Genomic DNA, 22965 nt, shown 5'->3' with positions numbered 1-22965 from the left:
TCTTGAGGGCGTCAAATCCCAGGGTAAACGGTGCCTTGGTGAAGTCGAGTTACAATACTTCAATGGCTTTGCTTGGGCGTGCATACGACAGATTTCATGTCACATAAGCGCACAAATGTACAAAGTCTACTATTATTCAGGATGGATTTTATTGGCACAATGGTGGAAAATTTCAGTGTTCATTGTCTTTTACTCCTGTCGAGATAAGTACACTACATCAGAACAATCTGGCCTTTATTTCAAAAACAGTAGTTACGGAGTGCGAGCAAATAGCGAGCCTGAGACAATAAAAGGAGCGCTTCTTGCTGATTCTTCGGGGGCTGGAATACGGGGGTCCTCACCGTAGGGTTGTGTGTTGTGCGTTTCACCGTCGCACTCGCCGCTTTGGGTGGCAAGGTCACCGACAGAATTTTGTCTGATGAGCTTTCAAGACATTCGCCAAAAAAGTTACTTTTTCAAATAGCACTTTCTAGACGCGTCGTAGAAGTTCGTAGAATCCACCTTTATTTCTAATAAAGTTAGGTCAATTCTTCCTATTTAGGCTCAAAATGATGCTATCATTCTTCCTAAAAATAATTTGAAATGTAACCCACAATAAATAATTCGTGACAAAGAGAAAAAATATTTATTTGAAATAAATAAATAAATAAATAAATAAATAAATAAATAAATAAATAAATAGATAAATAAATAAATAAATAAATAAATAAATAAATAAATAAATATATAAATAAATAAATAAATAAAACACTACTTGCTTTAAAGGAGGAGAATAAACTCTATTTGGGGAGGAAGAAGTCTTCTGCAGCGACTTCACTCTAGTTACTGCGTCTATGCCTGAGCGCACAGCTTTTCAAGCTGCTTTTTTTTTCTTCTTTAAAGTCCATAATGGCTTAAAGAAGAACAGTTTCAAAAGGTGGGTACTCGAACGTTTATAGACGTCGTAACACGAAGGTACAGATTACTTACTCTAATCTAGGCCAGCCTCGATTGTAAACAGATAGCCGAAAGCTGAAGGCATGGAAAGGGCAATTATTGAATTTACATCGACCGAAAAAGAAGAAAAATTAGAAAGCAAACGTCTGTAAAATACAACTGGCAATTATTGTCCCTAGTTGCCCCCGTTCACTTGTCATTGTCTTCGCTCGTCTCAATATCGCCGACTTCGTCATACATTCCACAATCGTATGTTCCATCAAGTGCCTTCAAATACATCATTTGTAAAACGAGTGTGACACCACGCATTCAGGGATGGGATCCGAGGATTCACCAATCTAGCTGGCAGCTGTTCTGGATACTACTAGCGACGCGTGCCTGGTGTGACCTGTCGGGATAAACTCGCAAGTTGGAGTGAGATGTTGTGCATAATATTTTCACAGTCGATAATTCAAAAGGCTTTTTTAAGACGTCAGTAAGCCTTAGCTGACCTTTTATTCCTTCAGCTATAATCCCGACATCAGTGCCAGCTTCGGCGAGCGCAGCTTTCACAGCAAAGACGAATAATCGAGGATGGAGCCGCTGGAGAGAGGTTTTTATGCCTACGTGTGTCACAAGAAGCAATAAGGGCGAATTATTTGGAAATTTCCGTAAGACCTTATTCGCATCATCGCTCAATCCCTCGCGACCGTGCATCGCCGACTTTTAAGCATCGCTCATATTTCGGGTTACGTGGCAGCTAGATTGTCACAATTTGTAGAATATCTGTGTGAAATCAAGTTCTTCCATCTGCTACCACTAGAAGTGTAGCAATGGCTACAATATACGTCCTTATGATGTAGATTTTTTTTTTTGGTGGATGGCTGCCAGGCATATATACTTCAATGAGTTTTCTTTGTGTATTATGAGATATAATCTTATATCCGCGAATATAAATAGAGCTATAAATTTCGTATATTATTCTCCTAAGAATCTATTGGCAATGATTTAAATATATACGGCATGTACAACCATGTGGAAAGTCACTCGCTCCTTAGTAGCGCCAAATTCAAAATAGAATTTTCATGAGCATAGCACCCGGGTGTCCTGCCCTTACTTTACTAACTTTTATATCCAAATGCCCTCTATTTGCTGAACAGTTATTGCAGAGTTGATGACTACCTTATTCCCGTTCATCCACTATTATATTTACTGCAGGCAGTGAACAGAAGTTTTGATATTGACAAGAATCGGTCGGATCTAGAATGGCCGCTCTCTGTTGGCCAACAGTTATTCCTAAGACAGTCGGCCTTATCTCCACTCCTCTTCCCCCTCTGCGGCTCCCCTATCCTGTGGGTTTTTCTTCCCTCGGTCACTTTTCACGCCTCTGTCACAAGAACTGTGGTCGCTGCATCACTTACAATGGGAGACAACATTAGCTCGGGTTTCTTCTTTATTATTCCAGCGCGATCGGCACGTGTTCATGAAATGAAAATATAAACTGGTGGATTAGAATATAAGGTGTGACTTTATCGTCCTTACATAATCAAGCCATGATGTATGGAGCAGCGGAGAGCACCAGATTAATTTCGAACGTTTAGGTTACCTGCATGTGCGCTGACATCGCATCGCACAGTTTTTCGCATTTCATCTTCCTCTAAATACGGTACCGCAGCGAGATCCTACTGATGACCATGATATTAGCAGCCCACCAAAGATAAAGTCTCTAAAGCCGCGTTGTTGATTAAAGACGCGGGGCATATTGGTCATGGTGCATATTTAGCATAAGACGTACTATACTGACATCATTTTCCTCAAATCGTGGTATAAATATTCCGAGTAGCCACTGCATACATGTGCATATAAAATTGATTAGTTCCGCTGAAGGTTTTTTTTTATGATTGTTTCAAATAAGTATATATGCATACGCCACTGATAGATGAGTTTATTGATAAGGAAAAGTAGAGACATTGAGCGGGAAAATGAATATGTTGCTTTACTGTACTCTAAAGACGATGAAAAAAAAACAAGAAAGGAAACATTTATGTGTGGGGACGGGGTGAGAAGAGATGTGAAAATATACAGAACATACGTTTGTGAGTCGAGCCTTGTGTTGCCGTAAAAAAGGATAAACGACCGCTTATTGCCTGAAAAGTTTTCAAGCTCTCAGGAAATGCGCCTAGTATTAAGTCCTCTCAGAGTGGCTTGTTGTCTAAAAGCTTCAAAGAAGCAGCCATATATAATTAATTCGTGCTCATATCACATCACTAGTTCCTGTTGCAAACTTCTGAGTAATGCCACAAGTGAAACAATCTGCGCAGTATGCCTATCCTTTTAATGTAAGTACCTCCTTGTGAAGGCGACATCCATACCCAATCTATATATTTAACAGGTGTGCGTGAGAGCGCAGTGTTTCTTAAATTTTGTGAGCCGCATCTACATTTTAAGGCGGATGTGTCGATCTCCTCCCTGAGTCCAGTATGTTGCAGTCACCGACCTAATAAATTAGTGTCTTGTATAAGAAAAGGCGCAACATTTCTGAGGGCGTCTTTTGCTCTCACATAGGCCCTTTCATTTCTGTCGAGGCCGCTGTCACTAAGCCGTACACAAAATCATAAAGGTCCACTTTCACCCCCACCTTCATCCCTTCCCCTACGGCGCGGTTCAGGTGTCCACAGAGCAAGTGTGACAGATACTGCGTCTTTCCCATCCTATGAACCAACCAACCAAGTCGCTTTTGAGTTCACTCCATGAAGTTAAAACTATAAGAATTCTAACGCTGTTTAGTTGGCATGTAAGAAATTATATCTCATTTATGGTTTGGCACTGTGCCTTCCAACGATGTAGTGGCAGTTAGAGGAAGGGGAAATCCTTTGAGAAGAAAAGAAGATAAAAAGATTGAGTAAAACTCTATGAGGACCTGTTTAACTTCAGCATGACATAAACACTTCATGAAGTCTCACCCGTGGCTAAAACGAAGAGCTTCAAAAAGCAGGACGAAGTCATTTTTTTGGTTTCCTGGTAGTGCCTCCTCCACAATAATATGTCTAGGCGAAATTGCACGCGCTATTTTTAGAAGCCATGAGAAACTAATCAACAACTGTGATCCATCCACAATTAATCAGATGTAATTTATCACCAGGAACCAGCTGAGATTCTTTATGCTCTAAGTTTCTACTTAATGCAAATAAGATCAATTAAAAAGCAGACTCTGTTTCTTGTGGGTTTTTCCTTATTGCCATTTTGGGAGTGTTTTACACATAAGGCATAATAAAGTCCGATATAATTACTTTATTAACATAAAGATATCTGCTCCAGAATCTCAAGGTCATCAAATGTGATATGTCTTGAGTTGACTCACTTGCATATGCATTTCTTAATGATGGCCTCCAAATCTCCTCCGGCTCCATTGCACTTCGCTCGCTGGGGATTTATCAATTATTTTTCAAATTAAATACCGATAATAGCAGTAGCTTTCTTTTGCGGCCCGCTGTATATATTAACCTTCTCCACTATGAAGCGGAGAAATTAAGCTTCACTAACTTCTGTTTCGTGGTCCCAGTCGTTTTTATATCTTGTTTGTTGTGTATACTCCAGCGGCTACTCAGGAGTGTAGCAAACGGCCTCGCGATACTCTAAATAGCTGCTTTCGTTCATCATCTGTGCTTCCATTTTTTTTAAGCGTTTCGAAGTGACTCAGGCTATCCGACGTAGTAGAGGACTCCGGAGTCTCACATAGGCTAAGTCGCTTTGAGCCGCTTAAACCTATCTTATCAACCTAACCCAAACATATTCCCACGTGTTGGTGACAGTGCTAAAGGTAACAAATGAGCGCACTGGTATTCCACTGAAATTGGCTTTTTATTGGAATGTTTTGCATTTAAATATCAACGGCGGCCATAGCACCCAGAGCACCAAATATACTTGTCGATCACCAAACTACCTATCCTCCTCCATTCGGCAGCGCTCAATTTGAAGTCGGCGAAGAAACAGCTTGATAAACCAGCGAAAGGAAGCTAGAACGGTCTGGAACAATACGGAAGCAGTTGCGCTTGACTGCAATCATTCAGATAAATCTCGGGGAACCTTCCGCTACAAAGAATGTTTTAAAGCCATGTGTCGGTGGCTTTTAGCGCGTAGGAAGATCACAAGGTCGTTCTGTGCACTGCAAGCAAAGTATTAATGTCTCATGAGGCGGTTGTTCAAAGCAACAAAATATATATTTCAGGGCCTTTTGTCAATACAGATATACATGCATACATCCGCGTAAGGTGCGATGCAGTTACGCTGCACTACTGATGCGACTATAGATGCATGGAACGCTTTAGAAGTGTGAGGTAGCAAAAACAAATAGGTAAATGAATGAAGTGACAATGCGGCGCAATTCACTGCTCAAATAAAATGTGAGAGAGGCTATAAGGAAGTGCGCAGCGTGTTTTTTCAAGCTTTAATATGAACGGTTCACGTACACACTGTCTTAGCAGAGACCGAACGAAACTGAAGACCGTGGCGCTACGATTGAAGGTATGGAGCGAGAAAGATTTATATTTTTTCCTCAGCGCGTTTGCTCCTGTTAGGAGATTGGAATTTGAAGTCGGACAACTGATCTGTTACAGTTTCAGTTTCCCATCCATCGCAATGTGCATGGCTCTATTACTACGTAGAGACGACCGCGAGCAGCCATATCGCCATTCTTCCAGGTTATTTCCAATCTCTAAACTTGGCGGGGGGCTCTTTTATTCCTTACGGCACTAATTATGGTCCTTTGCAAGGAACGCTTTCAAGGTTTCTCAGTTTTGAAACAAGCAGGCAAAATAAAACATAGTAAGTTATTCCAGGCTGAATGTTAAGCTGTGCAATTTATGTCAGATCGTTATAAGCTACGTTGTGGTCTCAGTTCCATTAGGATGCTAACCACAGCTCATTTGACTTAAGGGAGGAATGATCGCTATCTAAACAATTGAGTCCATCTTACGGCTTTTGAAAGCAACTGATGCCTGCAAAACAAGTGAATTGATATGCATACGTTTCACAACTACGCCGGCTAATATGTAAATTGCCTACAATTTCAACGCCGCTTTCAGCGTTCATTTCAGATACGCTTAAAATGGTTGAAATGAGCTCATCGCAAGGGAACCAATATATTGGTCGTCCCAGGTATATATAGTGAAATCTTCGGCAAAGGGGTGTGTCCTTACCTCCTGAACCTAAATGACATCTTTTCAGAGTCGCCTGTCCTAGTCTCAGGTATTTTAAGGTAATGGAAAAAAATACCCTGGTTTTGGCATTGTGAGTGAAAACATTATGGGGACACTAAGCTCCACCTCTAAGGACATGACGCGATAGCGTAGGCTACCAGTCCACATATAAAGTCCCACTTTAACCAAGCCATATGAACGTGCGTGCGTGTCGTAGGGGCAACAGGAATGCAACGGTTCTGGCAGGCTGATTCTGATATCACCCTCCCATATGAAAGGAGAAGCCCGAATTGGCAACTCTACCGAACGTAATGTCAGGCGAAGGTACTGCCGTTCACTGCGCAACCATGTCAGCTGCCAGCGGAGAGCCACCGACGCCGACACCGACACCGAATTTTTGGCGAACGGGACCAATAACGATATCGCGTAAACCTCACTGGCGTGGCTCTGACATGCGGTAGTGCGTGGCTGGCATCGCCGGGTAGTGATTGATCAAAGGGCTATCGCACGTCACGCGACCACATGGCACGGCTGATTTGGGAAGACTTGCCAACTTAGGCTCCTCCTTTCATATGGGTGCTTGAGATAAGGATCCGGCACTCGAGGACCATTACGAGTAATACGATATACGGGCTATCATTAGGACATGTAGGGATGTTCGTACGGCCTGGTTTAAGTGGTGCTTTATATCTGTGTCGTGTGGTTTTCGGGTGGGTAGCTTACGACAGTGTGCTAGATGAGTGAGATATTAGATGAAGAAAATGCAGTATTATAAGTTGACCTGATAGCAAATGTCTGTGCACTCAAACTAGGTTCTGAAAAAGCAGTCCGCAAACGGGTGCCAATAATGCTGTTCGGTCACGCTGTTAAAGACAGCTTAAGTTTCCGCTGAGTTTTGAGTTTTGAACATGACAGCATTATAGGTATCGTCACCCAGAAAATCCGGCTTCGGCGACGGCGTTGCGAGCGAAAAAAAAAAACAGGGGCATGCGGGGTTTATATGTGGGGTGGTAGCCTACGCTATCACGTCACACCGTTGAAGGCGCAACTTAAGTGTCTCCAAACATTTTTTAGTCCGCCAAAGAATAAATATTTCTAAAGACAAATTAAATATATTTCCAATAATTTCACGAACAATGTCAATAAATAATTTTAAATCGCTTTGAGAACAGCTGGCTCGCATGTTTGCACCAGGCTACCATTTGCCTAAAGTTGCTTTTCTTTACTGGCTTTAAAAAATTAGTTGTGGTTAACCTCTGGGTAACCCTAGTTGAATTGCGATAGCAACGGCAGAAGCTTCTTTTGCCTGCTACACTATTCCCCTATCACGCCCTATCATTGTAAAGTGCTACATTATTGGGGACACTTAAGCACATTCTTTAATAGTATGACGCGAGTTGTTGCTGTTCTTCTTCTTCTTCTTTTTCTTCTTGTTCTTCTTCTTCAGCTCCAGCTCACATATAAAGCCCCGCTTTAACCAAGCCATATGAACGTGCCTTATTGGGCTGCAGAGCCACCAAGGTCGTCCAAATCCGTGTTTCGGGAGCAGTGTGCTTTGGTGAGAGGTGTATATGCTGCACGTGAAGAACCTCCAAACTGGATGCCGTATCTAAACGCATGTGTATGTCTCCCAGACTTTTGATGTTCTGATGTTGCGCATTGTCGGGCTGGGGATATGACGGGCTCGTAATAAGCAGCCCGGTAACTTTAGACATGGACATGTTTAAGTAAGTGGAGTTGTTCTTTTTTACGGAAGTTTTTCCATGCAATAAAGAAAAAAAAGTGCCTTATTGGGCTCTAGGAGTAACGTGAATGGCAGGGTCCTGCAGGCTGATTCTGACATAACCGTTCCATGTGAAACGAGAGACCCAAGTTGGCAGCTACTGCGAGGGGATCACGGACACGGACACGGCACACAGCGACAAGCGGTTAGACCTGGCTTAGTATTGCTTTCGCAATAAAAATAACTTGTAAAATAATAATAAAGAAAAACTTCCACGTGAGAGCGCCGCACTTCAGCTTTCTAGACACCCCCGGGGTAACAAGATTCGCTGGAGAGCTCACACCTATGGCGCTTTGCGAGCTGACTGGACGAAAGATATCAGCCAGTAGCAAGTGGCATGACAGCTTTCTATGAAGGCAACCTAATAATACTCCGCATGTCGTCTTGAGATGAAAGACTCGCAGCTAACGCTTTTCGAAGGAAACGTACTATATTCACTGCCGTTATTTATTCTACGCAATGATTATAATAAATAAATGATTTATTCCGAACTAATAAAGTTTACAGAATAAAACAAATGCTGCAGACTACGCCACGCGCCACAAAGCAGCTGCCCGTTCTTCTCACTTACCTGGGCCACTCCATGTTATATAATTGCGTGGTGACATTTAGCTGAAAGACCTCATATAAACGCCAGCCAGTTACACAGCATCGTTTCGCAGCAGAAGTCGAATTTTTTGCCAAGCAATTTTGGTGCTGAATTTTTATACGCCGTGACTTCCGATAATAAGTGGGTCCCAAAGTTATGATCTTAAGAGGTCATTAAATCGGTTCCATTGAATAATTGTTGAGAAATAAATTTATTTTAGTATCAACTCAAACGACCAAATTAATCTCAGTTCAACTGTTTAGGGTTGTGTACTTCGCATTATGGTTCCACTTTGCGACTATGGTAACATATAACCTAAAATACTTACCAAAAATAAGACATTATACAGATGCCAGTATTCTGAAAGCATCTGGAGTTACCTTTGAAAATTAGTTCAATGCTTTTGCTGTAATAAGTACTTTTATTGTAATTTTTCCGCAGTGACTGAATGTTTGAGTAGGTTGAGGATTGGTTCAACACGATAGCTAGACGAGCGAGTTGCTGATACATTTTTCAAAAAAATACCAGCGCGAACAACGGGGACGAAGTGTACACGAATGATGCTTGTCCTATGTTTTTCTGCCTTTCCTCCCCGTTCTTCGCGCTGTTATTTCTTTTTTTGAAAAGGAGGATAGGTGATGATTTTAGAGGGCGGAGGGGGGGGGGGGGGGGGGGGTGGAGGGGTCGCTCATAGCTGAGCTTCTGCAGTGGAGCTGCAGCTTTATGCCTCTTTGTGTATTACTCAGGCGCCACTTTTTGTCCCGCTGACTTCTCAGCTCTAAGCGCACGAAAAACTTGTGGAGGCGAGTTACTGGTGGGTGGCACCTCGTGTAAAGTTAGAAGGATGAACAATGGGTGGCGCTGCGTCTTAGACCCCGCTCTTGACAAGTGTGTTTTCGCCTATGGCAAGAAATACGTGAGCTGCGCCGCAATCTACTGCACAAAAGTTGTGGACACGACACACACCAGTGCTGCGTCTGATTGCATACACTGCAGCGCTTTCCTTGTTGCTACCTTTCGGTGACAGATATGATAAGCCCTCTTAAAATGTGTATGAGCAACCCACGGTGCCTGATAATACAGACCAAACCACCTAGCGGCGGTTGCCGGAAAAAGGAAATGAATGTCTCCCGTCTGGCGATTTGGAGATGTGCAACTCAGTAATATAAAGTTGCGAAAGCACATTCAATACATTCTGCTTGTTTCAAGCGGGGTTTCCACTTACGTATTTCTTTTACATATTGATCATATTTGCCGTTCGCTTTTTCGAACCGCCGCTTAGGATCTATCCATCGGACAAGGCTACATGATCCAATATAAGTAGCCTAGCAGTAAGACTCTTGAAATGCATCGAGGTACATAGCGTATGTTTGTCGTGATGAGACACGTTGGCTTTTGTCCCGTTCAGCATAGTGGATATCACTTCGTGAGACCGAATTTAGTGTTCGGAGTCATTAACAGCCAAGTACCGTTATAGGCGGTGGAGGATCTTTAACGGGCCGTGTAGATGACTATTGAGGGATATCAGCACTATTTGTTTACAGAAAACAATATGTTACCACTTCTGGCTCTGCGTCAGTTTGATATGTAAAAAAATTGCCTGCCTCGTGTTTCTTATTTTACTTTTACTTTCTTCCCTTGTAAGCAAAATTCAGCTCCGAGTTAAACGTGGCCAGCCAGTGGTGTATGCGGGTGCGTGCATTATATGCCGTAGTCTTGGCTGTTGTTTTTTTGTTTTGCGTATATTTATTTCGCGCAACTCTGGAAGCTCTCCAGCACATGTTTCGCTAACGCTTTGACTGCGCTGAAGTTCCTTTGGTTCAGAGGATGTCTATAAGACGACTAGTATCAATCTGCTGAATGTTGCAATCATTATCAGTGACATCCCAGAGGACTCAAGGTCCATGAGAAGCACACTCTACTTCCGCGATGTTAGAACGCCCCTTTGTACACTCTCTGAGGGAACCTTCAATTAGGATTAGGTTCTTCTTGTACTGAAAGCTTCAGATTGTACAAATTTACCGCACACCTTATTGCGTGCTCAACTCGTAGTTCTTCAGGTCATACCTGTCACCGAAAGACGGCGATACAGAGTCAACGCTCAGCCTTTCACGATGCTAGCAATGCGATGTATGCATAAAGTGCTCCGCGTGCCTAAGTGCCGTGTGCACATCGTCTGTTCTGCCCCTGCTATACGGAATGATTTGCTTGTGCTAACCGAGAAACCAAGCGAAAAAAAAAATTGTTACTGCCGCTTCGTGTCCAGCTTATAATGAAATGGAATTAGGCCTAATATCACTGCCATAATGATTGACACTAGGAGTAACACCACTATCGGGATCAGACCAGTGGGGTACCGTGCAGGATAGAAACGCGGTTATGTCATAATACCTTATAAGCTCTTACCAGAGCACATGAGTGGATAATTTCATCACACTGTTGTCCCGGGATAACGAATTCCACCCCTTATCTTGCCGTTACTAGGGAAGGTGCCTTATCAGGCGCCATTATTCTCCGAGTGTAGCACACTTGACTTTGACTGCTTTGTGAAATCCTGGCATCTATCGCGACTTTTTCGACAGAAGAATGCTCTTCAGAGAAAGTAGCAACCCGCGTTAAACTGACCAGAAATGGCACTAGAAACAACCGTAGGTTTTAACCTGCTGTGGAAACAAATCTCACAAGAATAAAAGTGTTTAAATTCCCTACACCTATATGCGCCTTCAAGTACATTAAAGTTTTCTGTGCATTACTCTCTCTCTCTTTCTCTCTTCGCATCAGGGAAATATCGCGGAGAGCGCGCTCGCAGGCTATGAACATGCGGCGTGTTTATTAAGTATATAATGATAAAATAAACCTGACTGCACAAAATATCTCAGGACATTTATACAGGCGTGCATGAGTTCTTAGCGAAGTTGATGGCTGATCATACGGAAAAAAATTGCTCTAGTTTTATTATTACTTATGTTGGTCAAACCATCGTCATAACGCGGACCACACGTGCGTGAACAGGTTGTGCCCAGGTTAACCTCTATGCTCACCGGGATAGTAGACATTGTTTGACGCACAGTATCGTTGTTTATGGCGACTGCTCGACACAGGGAGGGCTCACACTGGTGTGAAGCGTTCCAGTGAGACCGACGAAGAACGCCAGTGACACTTTACACAACGAGCGCACAGGCTCCTGCGAAGTAGAACAGAGTGCTACTTCAAGACATTCCGCGCTTATTTATGATAAAACGTCTGGAAATATTTTATATCCTACAAGGCTACATTCTGTATTAGAGTCTAAGATTGTCTCGGGAGTAGGGTAAAAGACGATTTAAGAGGAAAGCCTTATATGTCCATTAGGAACTGTTTCCGGCGTGAGTTCAGCTATAACGACAGCGGAAAAATGGCCCCGGAGTAAACGTCTCCAGAAATAATGGGCCCGAAGAAAACGTTCCCGGAAGAAAAGTCCCCATTTGCGAAAATAAAAAAGAAAACAAAATGTCCCCAAAAAGGTGCAATCAAACGTACTGTAAAGTAGTGCCGCTTATCAGTGCTGAATTCTTTTACCATCACCGCCTTTTACTTATTTCACCCCCCCCCCCCCCCCCCCCGTTTATAGTTTCATCTTGACCTTGCTTGTATTTTGCTTCCATCGTTTCTTGGATACAGTGCCCTTGAGTGCTTGGATACACTGCAGATCTCGCAGAAAATTGCCTATTAGCGATTTTCAACAGTAGTCTACCATCTTCCATGGTGTCGTTGTTCACACAGTCTCGAACACCGCCAGAAAAAAAAAAAAAAAAAAAAAAAAAAAACGTTCAGTGTTGCCTGAGATACTAAGAACCTCTCGGCTTCAAAAGCTGTGTTCAGCACTGATTAACATACTGACACCTCTTGCTGGAGTCCTCAGAGGTTGTCTGTTTAGTGCCGGTTATACTACCCGTTAGTATTGTGGTAACATGCAATTTCTTGATGCTGCCATTCCAACAGCAAGGGGTTATCGTTCCTTCAATGGGCACAGAAATTTGCTGGGCATTATCGCAGGAGATGGGTTATGTAAAAACCGCAGATAACGTGTTAGCAGCATCATGGTGTAAATATGAAGCTAATACTGTTACAGGAGGTTGCCCCAGTTATCCCGTCGCTTTTCCTCCAGCGTCACTACTGCAATATCTGAACATTTTTGTTCGTGATGCCTAATGTTGCGTTAGCCAAGAAATGTCTTACACAACCAACTGAAGAGCATTAACTGTCGTCGAACTGAACGCGTATCTTATCTCTAGCAGGAGCGCCTGTGACGCTGATGTTGCGGCTGGATGAGTAGGTGCTATCTTTCACAGAATTCGGTAAGGTCGATAAGCCTGCCCCGCTTTTCCGTAGAAATGCAATCATTCTGTGTTTAGAAGACGGCACTTTCATACCACGTGATGCGAGTGGCTTGTAGACGAAGCTTTCATATATGCTTTGGACCTGAATGTGACACCCATTCACTGAAGCATTACCGTGGTGCGCATGTCACTTGTGTTTTCGCCAGCAAGCACAGCAGTCAAGGTAAGAGTTTTCTGTGAGCATCCAACGATACAGGTGGAACTCTCATTATCTTTATGTCAAGATTTTCAAACGCCAGTGTTGTCCATGGACTTGCATTTTAACGCGGTCGAGCTAGATTCCACGTAGTCCAAGAAATTCGGCGTTGCGTTGTCGGCGCGTTGTGCGACAGAAATTAGGAGCATGCATTTCGCAAGTGGCAGGTGACATAGGCGCTAATTGGTCAATAGGTCGGCTTATGTCACGCCAACAAGTGACATGGGGAAGTTGGCTGTATAGCTGCCGACTCTAATAGCTCCTTTGACACTAAAGTGGAGCCCTCCGGGGACATTGGAGTTCCGCTGCGCGGCGATAGGTTCATTGGGCGGGGTTAAATAACTGCTTCATATTTGTGTCCGGTTACATTTCACATATTGCGATAGTTTAGTACGCTACGCGAATGTACATTTGCAGTGCTCGCCAGCGTTTGCCATTCGAAAGCACTCGAGTCATGCTGTTTGCGTGCTGTTTCCAGTCCTACAAATGTGCCAAAGACGACGGCTGAGGAGAGGAGAAAACCACCAACTCTTTCGAAGGGACATTGTAAACTTTTGCAGACATAATTTACCGCCGGATACAGCAATCTATGCCATGTAAAGAGTTGGCGTGACCGCACAATTTGCAATAGTGTCCGACAAGCATGTCTGGTTCCTGTTTTTGCTTTATATATCAACTAAACAGATACAGCAATAAAGCGTGCGAATAAAGTGCACGGCGTAGCCAGCACCGACCAATATACGTCAGCAACAAGTGCACGCTACGTGAAGTAGACGACACATGTTGACACGAACGCACGTGCGAAGGTCCAGAGGGAACCGGGGCAGTCTGACATCAGCGGTAGAGTCTTTGCTGTCACTATTTCCCCCGTGCATCGGTTCTCTGTATTCCGCGAGCTCAGCTTCATAAGCGCCAAGCGCGTAGAAAGAAATGAGTCCCATACGGCACGCTGCCGGCACGTACAGAGAGAAGATAGCGAACTAACTTAATTGGGAAGCATCCCACCCAATAGCAATGACTGGCTGGCAAGAGGAAAAGTTCGCAACACCCATGTTTTGAGGCAAACACGTTAAATTTGTGTCATTCCAGAGAGCACCAGTGAAGACAACGAGAGGGAGGCGGTAACTAAATACCTCGTTTCCAGCTTCGCATCCACCGCAGTAAGGCTGAAAAGCAGCGATACCAAAGGATAACAAATATATGAATAGATGACGCCGTCTTACCTCTTTAATGTTTAGTTTTACCGCGAAGTAGTCTTACATTCAAAATCTTTTTCTTTTGTATATCTGCGGCCGTATGCGCCACAATCCGTATACGCCACAATACGCCACAATACCCAACAACCTCCCTCTGACCAGGGAAGCTACTATGTTTTAGCAACGTAATTTTTCTTGCCAAGTATGTTGCTTTGTTTGTATTGTAGTTATAACTAGCTAAATAGAAAATCCCAAGTGAAGTAACCCAATCTGGATAAGCGTTAGTCTCGGACCGAAACGTGGTCAGTAATTGTGCCTCTAAGAAATGTGTACTTTATTTCCTTTTTAATACAGAAGCCAACAGAAACTACTCTACTGTGTGTATTTGTGCGTGCGTGTGTGCGTGCATGCGTGTATGTGTGTGTTTGTGCGTGCGTGCGTGCGCGCGCGTGTGTGAGCTGCTACTAAAAAGATGTAAACATGAACAAATAGAAGTGACGTCCATCCGTAATTTGGGGCCAAACAATGCGGATGGACATAGAAAAAGAGGATGATTCAAATGTAACTAAGTATAAATGTGCTGAGATTGAATACGAAATCACTGAAAGGAATCCAATGTTTGAAATGTCGGTAACTACAAAATGGAAAGCCTGCTTATATTTGTGTGAATATTAGAGATGCGAGAGAAAGTGAAAGGACGTGAAGAAAATTGAGCCTGTTTTCAAACATAAAAGCGAAAAGCTAACATGAAACAGCGCAAATAGCCGAGTTGACGCAATACTAGTAGCCCGGAGTGAGATAGAACACTAGAAGCCCCCGGTGAAAAACCTAGTTGGAAGAATCCCCGTTCAATTGAGCACAAATGGATGTCCGATACATAGGTTTAACGGCCTTCGAGCGCTTTAGCGTCTGTAATCAAATGCTCTGCGAATAGTGTTTGCGTAAACATGCGAACAACGCGGCCGTCAGTCGGGGAACTTTGGGCCATGTTGACTTTTCTCGTTCTCACGGTCCCTTCCTGCCAGAGCGCATCTCCGATTCGCGGCTTACCGGCAGCGACTCGTCTACGAATGGCTGAGCGCTACATCTTCTGTGTATATTGGTCGTGTTGCAAGAGGAAAGAAAAGCCTCGAGATAAAAAGCAAACATATGAATAGAAGGAGCCGCTTGCTGGTTGATGAGACAAAGCACACTCTTGGCTGGGCATGCACGTAACACTTACTCGTAAGCGCCGTTAAATGTTTTGTATCTCGCTCTCTTCCAGGATGGGGTGTGCTGCTCTGCTGCTTTTCGTCGTGTTCGTGTCGCATCTGCGGGGGTATGCCGTCCACAGCATCCGCATCAACCAGGAGAATGGAGCGTACGAAGATATAGTGGTCGCCATTCATCCATCCGTGGAAAGCGACGAAAGAATCATTGATAACATCAAGGTGCCTACTTGTATTCACCTCTAAAGCGACACAAATTCCGTACCGACATTTTTATCCTACTAAAAATAGTCTATCCGTTTGTTCTGTTGTCTTTCATAATGGAACTACTAGAAGTGTCTTTTAGATCGGCCTGAAGCAAAATGTTAATTTAGGGTGCCGATGTATACGTGCATGCTACGACAGGCTTGTTGGCCGCAAGCAGTTTAGGTACTACAACATTTGTGAAGCATTCAGGAACAAGACTTATTAAGCGTTTGGATGTTATGCCTCAATTTCAAATATCTTCAGGAGAAGAATACAAATAATCAAGGTTATCTTCGAGGTTGCATAATAACACAATCAATCGTAAATGTCTTGCTTCCTTTAGCACGATGCTTGATTCAATACCGAATTGATATTAAAGAAACGGCTGACGTGCTAAACGCTCGAAAGCACGCCGCGTTTCCTCTCTGACCGTGGTATGATGGTAAATATTTTGACAGCGCACTTATAAAGGCGTGTCTTTTGCCAGCAATACAGGGTACCAGGCGCCGCATTTCTGGGTACTATGCAACATCAACTCGCCCCTCACGCTGTTACTCTGAAACCAGGCACTGTATGCAGGCATTTAAATTAAGGCTTAAGTCCGCCCTTTTCTGCGCATTGCTTATTTTCTTTTAAACGGAACAGCATTAAACACCCTCTCCTGAATGAAATTCGTCATTGTTGGCGCTGTGAGCTAGAAATCGCGGCCGTGGCTCTGACATTTGTTAGGTGGCAGGTGACATGGTCGGCTACTGATAAGTTGGCGGGTAGTGCAACGTCATGAGACCATGTGACATATCATCATCATCAGCCGGACCATACTAACTGCAAGGCGAAGATCTTTCCTATTTTCCTCCAATTAACCTGGTCCTGTGCTAGCTGCATCCACTTGACCCCTGCGAACTTGTTAACCTCATTCGCACGCCTGATCTCCTGATTCGAATCCATTATCCTCAGCGACCATCGGTTACCTTCTCTTCGCACTACATGTCTTGCCCATGGCCATTTCTTCTTGTTTTTCACTAGAATGATCCCGTTCCCTAGTTATATCTCTGACCCCCTCTCAGTTCAGTTCAGTCGTTTAGTCGTTTCCGACTTTTTGTGACCCTATGGACCATATAACGCCATGCTTTCCGGTCTCTCACTATCTTCCTAACATCACATAACTTCATCTGCAGCGCCTCGAGGATGCCATCTAACCATCGCGTTTGCAGCATATCCTTTCTCCGGTGACCCGCAACCTTTCCCAATATCAAATCTTTCTCCAGCGACTCCTCTCTTCTCATCAGATGACCAAAGTAGCTAAACTTTAACTTTAGAATTTGACCCTCCAATGAGAGTCAGGGTTTATGGTCGACAATATCTACTGATTTGACTGACTGACTGACCACAATTCAAACGCGTCAATTCTTCGGCGGTCAGCCTTCTTCACAGTCCAACTCTCTTATCCAGACCCCCTCTACACGCGTCCTATTCCTTTATTGCCATTTTCCGTTCCGTAGCTCTCCGCTTTGGCTTCCATTCCAGTAGAACCCTTTTCGTTAGCCTCCACGTTTCAGCCCCATCAGTGATCACCGGTAAACTGCAACTGTTAGATACTTTTCTTTTGAGCGATACCGGTTAGCTGCTATTCATGATCTGCAAGTACTTTCTAAATGCGCTCTATTTCAATCTTATTCTCGTATCGTTATGTCTCTTTCGTAGTCTCGGTCTGTGGTCCTTCGCATCGAAATTCCGATGTTTCGGTACCTGTTGTTAACCTGTTTTGTTTGTTGACGCTGTTCGATATCACCTTAGTCTTCTGGATACGAATTTAGGTATACCATTCTGCTTTTACGGCCCAAACTATTATTCATTCTTTACAATTCGTCCCCTCAGTTAGTTAGCAACGAAATGTAATCAGCAAATTACAGGTTGCTGAGATATTTCTACAAGGCCCCTTACTCCTAACTACTCCCATTCCAAGTCTCTGAGTACTTCCTTTACATATGCGGTGAATAATACTGGGGAGGTCGTGTCTTTTTGACGAACATAATTCTTCAAGGGAAAGGAATTACTTTATAGAGAACTACGGATGCCGTGCAGCCACTATAGATATATCACCCCGTAGTTGCACGTACTCTTCACCTACACCCTGATTGCAGAATGCTTTAAAGACCAGCTGAGGATTGCAAGCTGATTGATTTGTAATATTTCAGTTCCTTAGCGTCCCATTTCTTATATTTAAGATCATGATAGTATTCTTGCAATATTCTGAAGCCCTGGATGTCATCAGGCATTGCGAGTGCAGGGTGACCAGTTTTTCTAGCACGATATCTCTACCGTTATTCAAAAAATCAGTAGTTGTCTAATTGAGAGGTTCAAGGTTTTGATGACTACAAGGGGGATTAGCCTTGCCGGTTCTGCTGCTAATTTCTCCGCCGTAGTGCGAGCTAAATATTAATTGGTGTTCACTAGTTAGTCAGACATAATAACACATAAGAGAATTGTCGCTGTTCTGTCATCACCTGCATTCCAGATCCGAGTCCTGCAGGAAAGTTAAAAGAAGCCGTGTAACCTTTTTACAGTACCGGTTTCTCCCGGGTAGACAATGCCCTGAAATTAAGTTTCTTATTTTCCAGAGGGAAGCGAGCAACACACTTCTTTCCGCTCTGTGCCCTGGACAGCACATAATGCAGTGCTCTATATTCACACACAGCGGAGACGTTGCAAGATTCGTCTTATACATCCACGCAGGGTTAAGAGCAGTGCCCGTACAAATACAGTGTATCAAAGTGGCGTGTGGTCATTTCCGTCCTTTGGTCACGCATGGCTTGTAGGGTGAACTTCAAAAGGAACTGAAATGTCTGTGCAATTTTTCTCTTAAGAGCATTTTGGTGTCTTGCGAAACTCTTCCTGATAGCTGTTAGTGTTCCTCCGCAGCCACTTTCCTCCTCTTCATAGTTTCTAAATCCTATTTTAACCATCTTCATTACTGGCTGAGTGTCTCACTGCTCTTCACTACAGCGAATCTCACTATTTTACAGACTACTTTGGCTACTTATAGGTCGTATAAAAATCCTCAGCTACTTTGACTATCTCGTTCTTATTTGTTATTACATTGCCTGCCTTGCCCTTAGTGCAAAAATATGATTGTTGCCTGTAACTAGCTTTTTCTTCATGGCTTTCAGACTACCACCGTTATTTAGAGCATGCTCGATTTTCCCCGTATTATACATCCTTATGTCTTACAATTTACGCCTGTTGATTAGCTGTGGTATCTTTCTTCTGCCAGTTCTATCATGTCTCTTGGCTTGGAGGCTTTCATACTTGGTTGTTTCTAAATGAAAGCTTTCGTCGGCTTTGATAGCTTACCGTTATTCTCTCTAACTATCTTACCTCCTACTTGTTCCGCACACTGAGTAATGATATCTCCGAAATTATCGCTCATTGCTTTACATTAACGTCGTCTTCCTGGACTAAAGTTGAATATTTGTTTTATAGCGAGATCCTGAATTCTTCCTTTCTCTCACTGCTAATTCGTTGATAAACTTCTACATTTTCAGTCTCTTCCTTCCCCTCTTCAAACCTCTAATAACTCGAAACCTTACTATCATATCGTCACTGCTTTACACCTTTCCGATTTCCTCAACATCCTGCACAATGCCAGGGTTAGAACACAGTATAAAGTAAATTTCGTTTTTAATCTCCACATTACCTTTTCAGTGTATATACATCCGATATTGCCGTTCACTGTAGAAACTATTCATAATTTGTAAGTATTGCGTTCTCTGAACTCAACAGGGATGATTAAGTAACGTAGATTCTTTCGCCTCAAAGCTTGGTCATTGTCAACTGTGTGGTCGTTATTAATGCGAAAGAATTAGCAGCCTATGTTGCCACCGGAAGTGCCTGCAAAATGCGTTACCGGAAGTTGGTTCCCTCGTGACGTCATAACAAAGTTGCGTCGTCAGTCCACGACAGGGTGAGGGTTGTGAGTCATGGTATAAATAAGTGCTGTATCATCAACTAGTCGTGAGTCATTAGTCACGTGACATGGGAATGGCGAATCATGTAATTCATAAGGTCATGAAGCAAAAAAAGTGTCAGCCTCCAAATAGTAGCATCGGAGGTCGAGTGGTGGCGGCCGGGTATTAGCGGAGTGGGTAAGGAGATTTAAGACGTCGACCAGGAGCCATTGACGTCGCGCCAAAGCTAATATTATCGAATTCTCGTAATAGACCTTTTACAGAAATCTGTATGCTTCTTTTGGAGTACTGGGGTTAAATAAAGTGCATAACGCGTCATAATACACAAGGCAGTTCGAATTTAGCGCCGCAGCCATTGTAAAACGTCATCGCCAAACATTACATTTATACTGAGGTTCCTGCGCGTCACTTGCGCTTCACTTTGAGTTTCGAACAAAAAAATGCGTCGGATGTCTTGGCGCTGCTAGGATTTTTAAAAAAGAGTTTCTTTTTATAGTGAAAACTGATATGCTATCTTCTTGCTCACGCCTTTGAACTTCTTTTGTTGTAACCACACAACTGCGATAATTTAAAAAGTTATTAGTAGGTTTTAGGTAATTAAATGTAAACTGAGAAGCGGTTTGCACCAAATTGTGTCCATCGCACCCGAGAGGGCGTTCAGGGGTTTTCGATATCCTTTCATAGAGACTACCTTTCAAATTTCAAAAGTCAAACACCTTGAATATAGATCGATCTTCATTTTGGCAAAGTTGGAACCTTTGCAATACTATTATTTCTTTGCTCGCTCAGCATGCGAGGTAGATGCGAAGTGAGGGTCAATGAACATCCAAGAAAAGCTACGAAGGGTTTCATTCACTTAGACTATATGCTGCCCTTGGTATGGCCTATGTTGATGCAGTCTCATATGTATATCATTCGACCTAAGTATGCACTGCCATGGTCATTTCAGTGTTCGGACGATCTGTCTTGTCAGGCATTCCCGCGGCCTGGCCATGGCAGGCGTGTAAATTAAGTCCTGGTCTGTCTGTCTCTCTAAGGCTTTGTTCCGATCGGCATCAACATTCCTGCATCGGGCTACACGCGGACTGGTCCACTTCGGCAGCGTGACCATCGCCGTGCCTGAGACGTGGCCCCGGAGGGACGGCGCAGTCACCACAGCGGCAAGCCTCTTTCCCACGGCCGATGTCCGAGTGGCGGCCGCGAACCCACAATATGGTGACACGCCATACACGCTTCAACCTAGCGGGTGCGGCGAACGCGGAGAGTAGATTCATTTGACGCCCCACTTCTTGTCGCACATGAACGGATCCATAGCTGAGATCTACGGGAGTCCAGGTGAGGGTCTCAGGTGGAAGAAAGCTTGAGCAATGGGTGACACCAGTGTCGATAGAATTTTTTGCATGGTAACATACGAAATGAACGGATTTTTGTGTCCTAGAAACAAAAAAATAACATTTGTTTTAGCAACTTGCTAAGTGCCTTTAAATACGAAGCTGTGCTGCCTTCTCAAGCCTTCATTGCAGGTAAATATTTGTCCACCGAGCAGGGCTCGAATGTGACACTATTTCCACGGCACTATAAGACGGATATGTTGAAATAGCTTAGAATTGTAATAGTTCAAGGTTTTAAACTGGTAGAACCAAAAACACTATCACTCACCTCATTCCTTTAATAGGGGGTGAACTGCTTTCAATTACGGATATTTAAACGGAGTGCGGAATATGTAGCTCCGAAAACCTTCACAGGGCACTTAACAACGTCAGATCGGTAGGAAATTCGCCCCTAATTGTGGCCTACAGGCAGGCAACATTTCCTAGTGACAGAGCTGATTGTACACCCTCGAAATCTCTTTTTCTCTAAAGTATCTGACCTTCAACCATTTAGGCTACCCGGTTACAAACTTCACGAAGTCGGCCTTCAGAGGAAGATTTTTTATACACTATAGCAAGTACAAGCCGAATACCTTCGTGTAGTGTACTCCAGTCATGGAGTTGGCCGAACGGGTAGTATGTCTCAAGGAACTTGTACTTAATCAATTGAAGAGATCATGGACTACTGTGCACTGAAAATTAACCAAGGGCGCAGCGTTATTCGCGGCATAAACTTGCACTTCGGCTGCACAATGGGTACAAGAGCAGATTGAGAACCTACCGAAACACTTCATAGCGGATATCTTGGCCACCGTTCGTTCATCTGAGCAAGTACTGACTCTGCACTCTTACCAGCCACATTCGCGGTACGCAACATTACATGAGATAAAGCAGGTACAAGGAAATCTGCTCCATTCCGTACATCTCGAAAATGAGACAATGGGAAGCCCTGCAACAAGCGGAGGCCAACAAGCAGAAACAGGCATTCCAGTGGTAGCACTTCCGCGCTAAAGCCATCATGACCAACAACGGGAAACGGTTTGTAGAGATAAATGACCATCCCTCCCACCTTTAGCAAGAACAACAATGGTGGGGGTATCTGCCGGCACCGGCGATCGAACCTGGTACCAACCCCAACAATCGACCCAAGTAGGTTTAACCAAGCATGGGACAAGAGACGACCTCACTGGGGCTTACCTACAGGGTCGTCACTCGTCTCTGGCCAGCTCGCAAAGGAAAAGAAAAAGGACGCCAGGAGAACCGCCGCACCTGCCGGCAACGATACTCAAGATATAGGCTTTAAGCCCTTCTTCCCTTCCCACCCTTTTCGCATCCTTCTCAACACCCACTCCCTTCCGGTATTCGACCCCACCTCTCCCCTCATTTTCTTTGCTTGTAGCTGCATACAAGCCCCACATCACGTGGAAGAGAGAGTCGAGCAGGATCGAAAAAAAAGTAAAGGTTGGAGATTTTTTAAGTTTCACTTATTTACCAGCCCAAACAGACAGACGATTCTATCGAGATGTTTACCTTTCGACTGGTAATCAACCTGACAATTTATTGAGCAAGCTTGGGTCTGCAATCTGGAACTGTTCGGGGACTGCGATAGAAATAAGTGCACAGAGCGGACGTCAAGTTAAGACTGAGAGATGGCTCTCAGCCACCTCCTAATGTTAAAGGCAGCAGTAAGATTTCAATATTGGGAACTTGGAACATCAACAGACATGAGGAAGAGCGCAGAACTTGCCGGGCGGTTCATGATTATTTGGAGTGCGCTGGTCGATCCATGTATGCTGACAAAAAATGAAAAGGCCGTATACCGTCTTTGATTAGCAATGTACATTTAATACAAGAAGTATTCTTCGCTGCATTATTTACTTGACCTATTGAAATGAGTTTTATTAAGGTCCTCTCTAT

At 43.7% G+C, this 22965-nt stretch overlaps 1 protein-coding gene across 1 annotated transcript; it reads left to right on the top strand.

Annotated features, from left to right (window-relative positions):
• Positions 1-12884: 12884 nt before the first annotated feature.
• LOC146179266 (calcium-activated chloride channel regulator family member 3-like) lies at positions 12885-21076 on the top strand. Its single transcript, XM_084579855.1, has 3 exons — positions 12885-13027; positions 15521-15686; positions 20716-21076. Exons 2-3 carry the CDS (start codon positions 15522-15524, stop codon positions 20944-20946), a joined length of 396 nt encoding a protein of 131 aa, XP_084435981.1. The 5' UTR covers positions 12885-13027; position 15521; the 3' UTR covers positions 20947-21076.
• The last annotated feature ends 1889 nt before the right edge of the window (positions 21077-22965 follow it).

Source organism: Amblyomma maculatum, chromosome 9, assembly GCF_055883805.1.
Source record: "Amblyomma maculatum isolate TAMU_Amacu chromosome 9, ASM5588380v1, whole genome shotgun sequence".
NCBI classification, from domain to species: Eukaryota; Metazoa; Arthropoda; class Arachnida; order Ixodida; family Ixodidae; genus Amblyomma; species Amblyomma maculatum.
The sequence above is the reverse complement of the archived record's forward strand: the minus strand, read 5'-3'. Positions and strand labels throughout refer to the sequence as shown.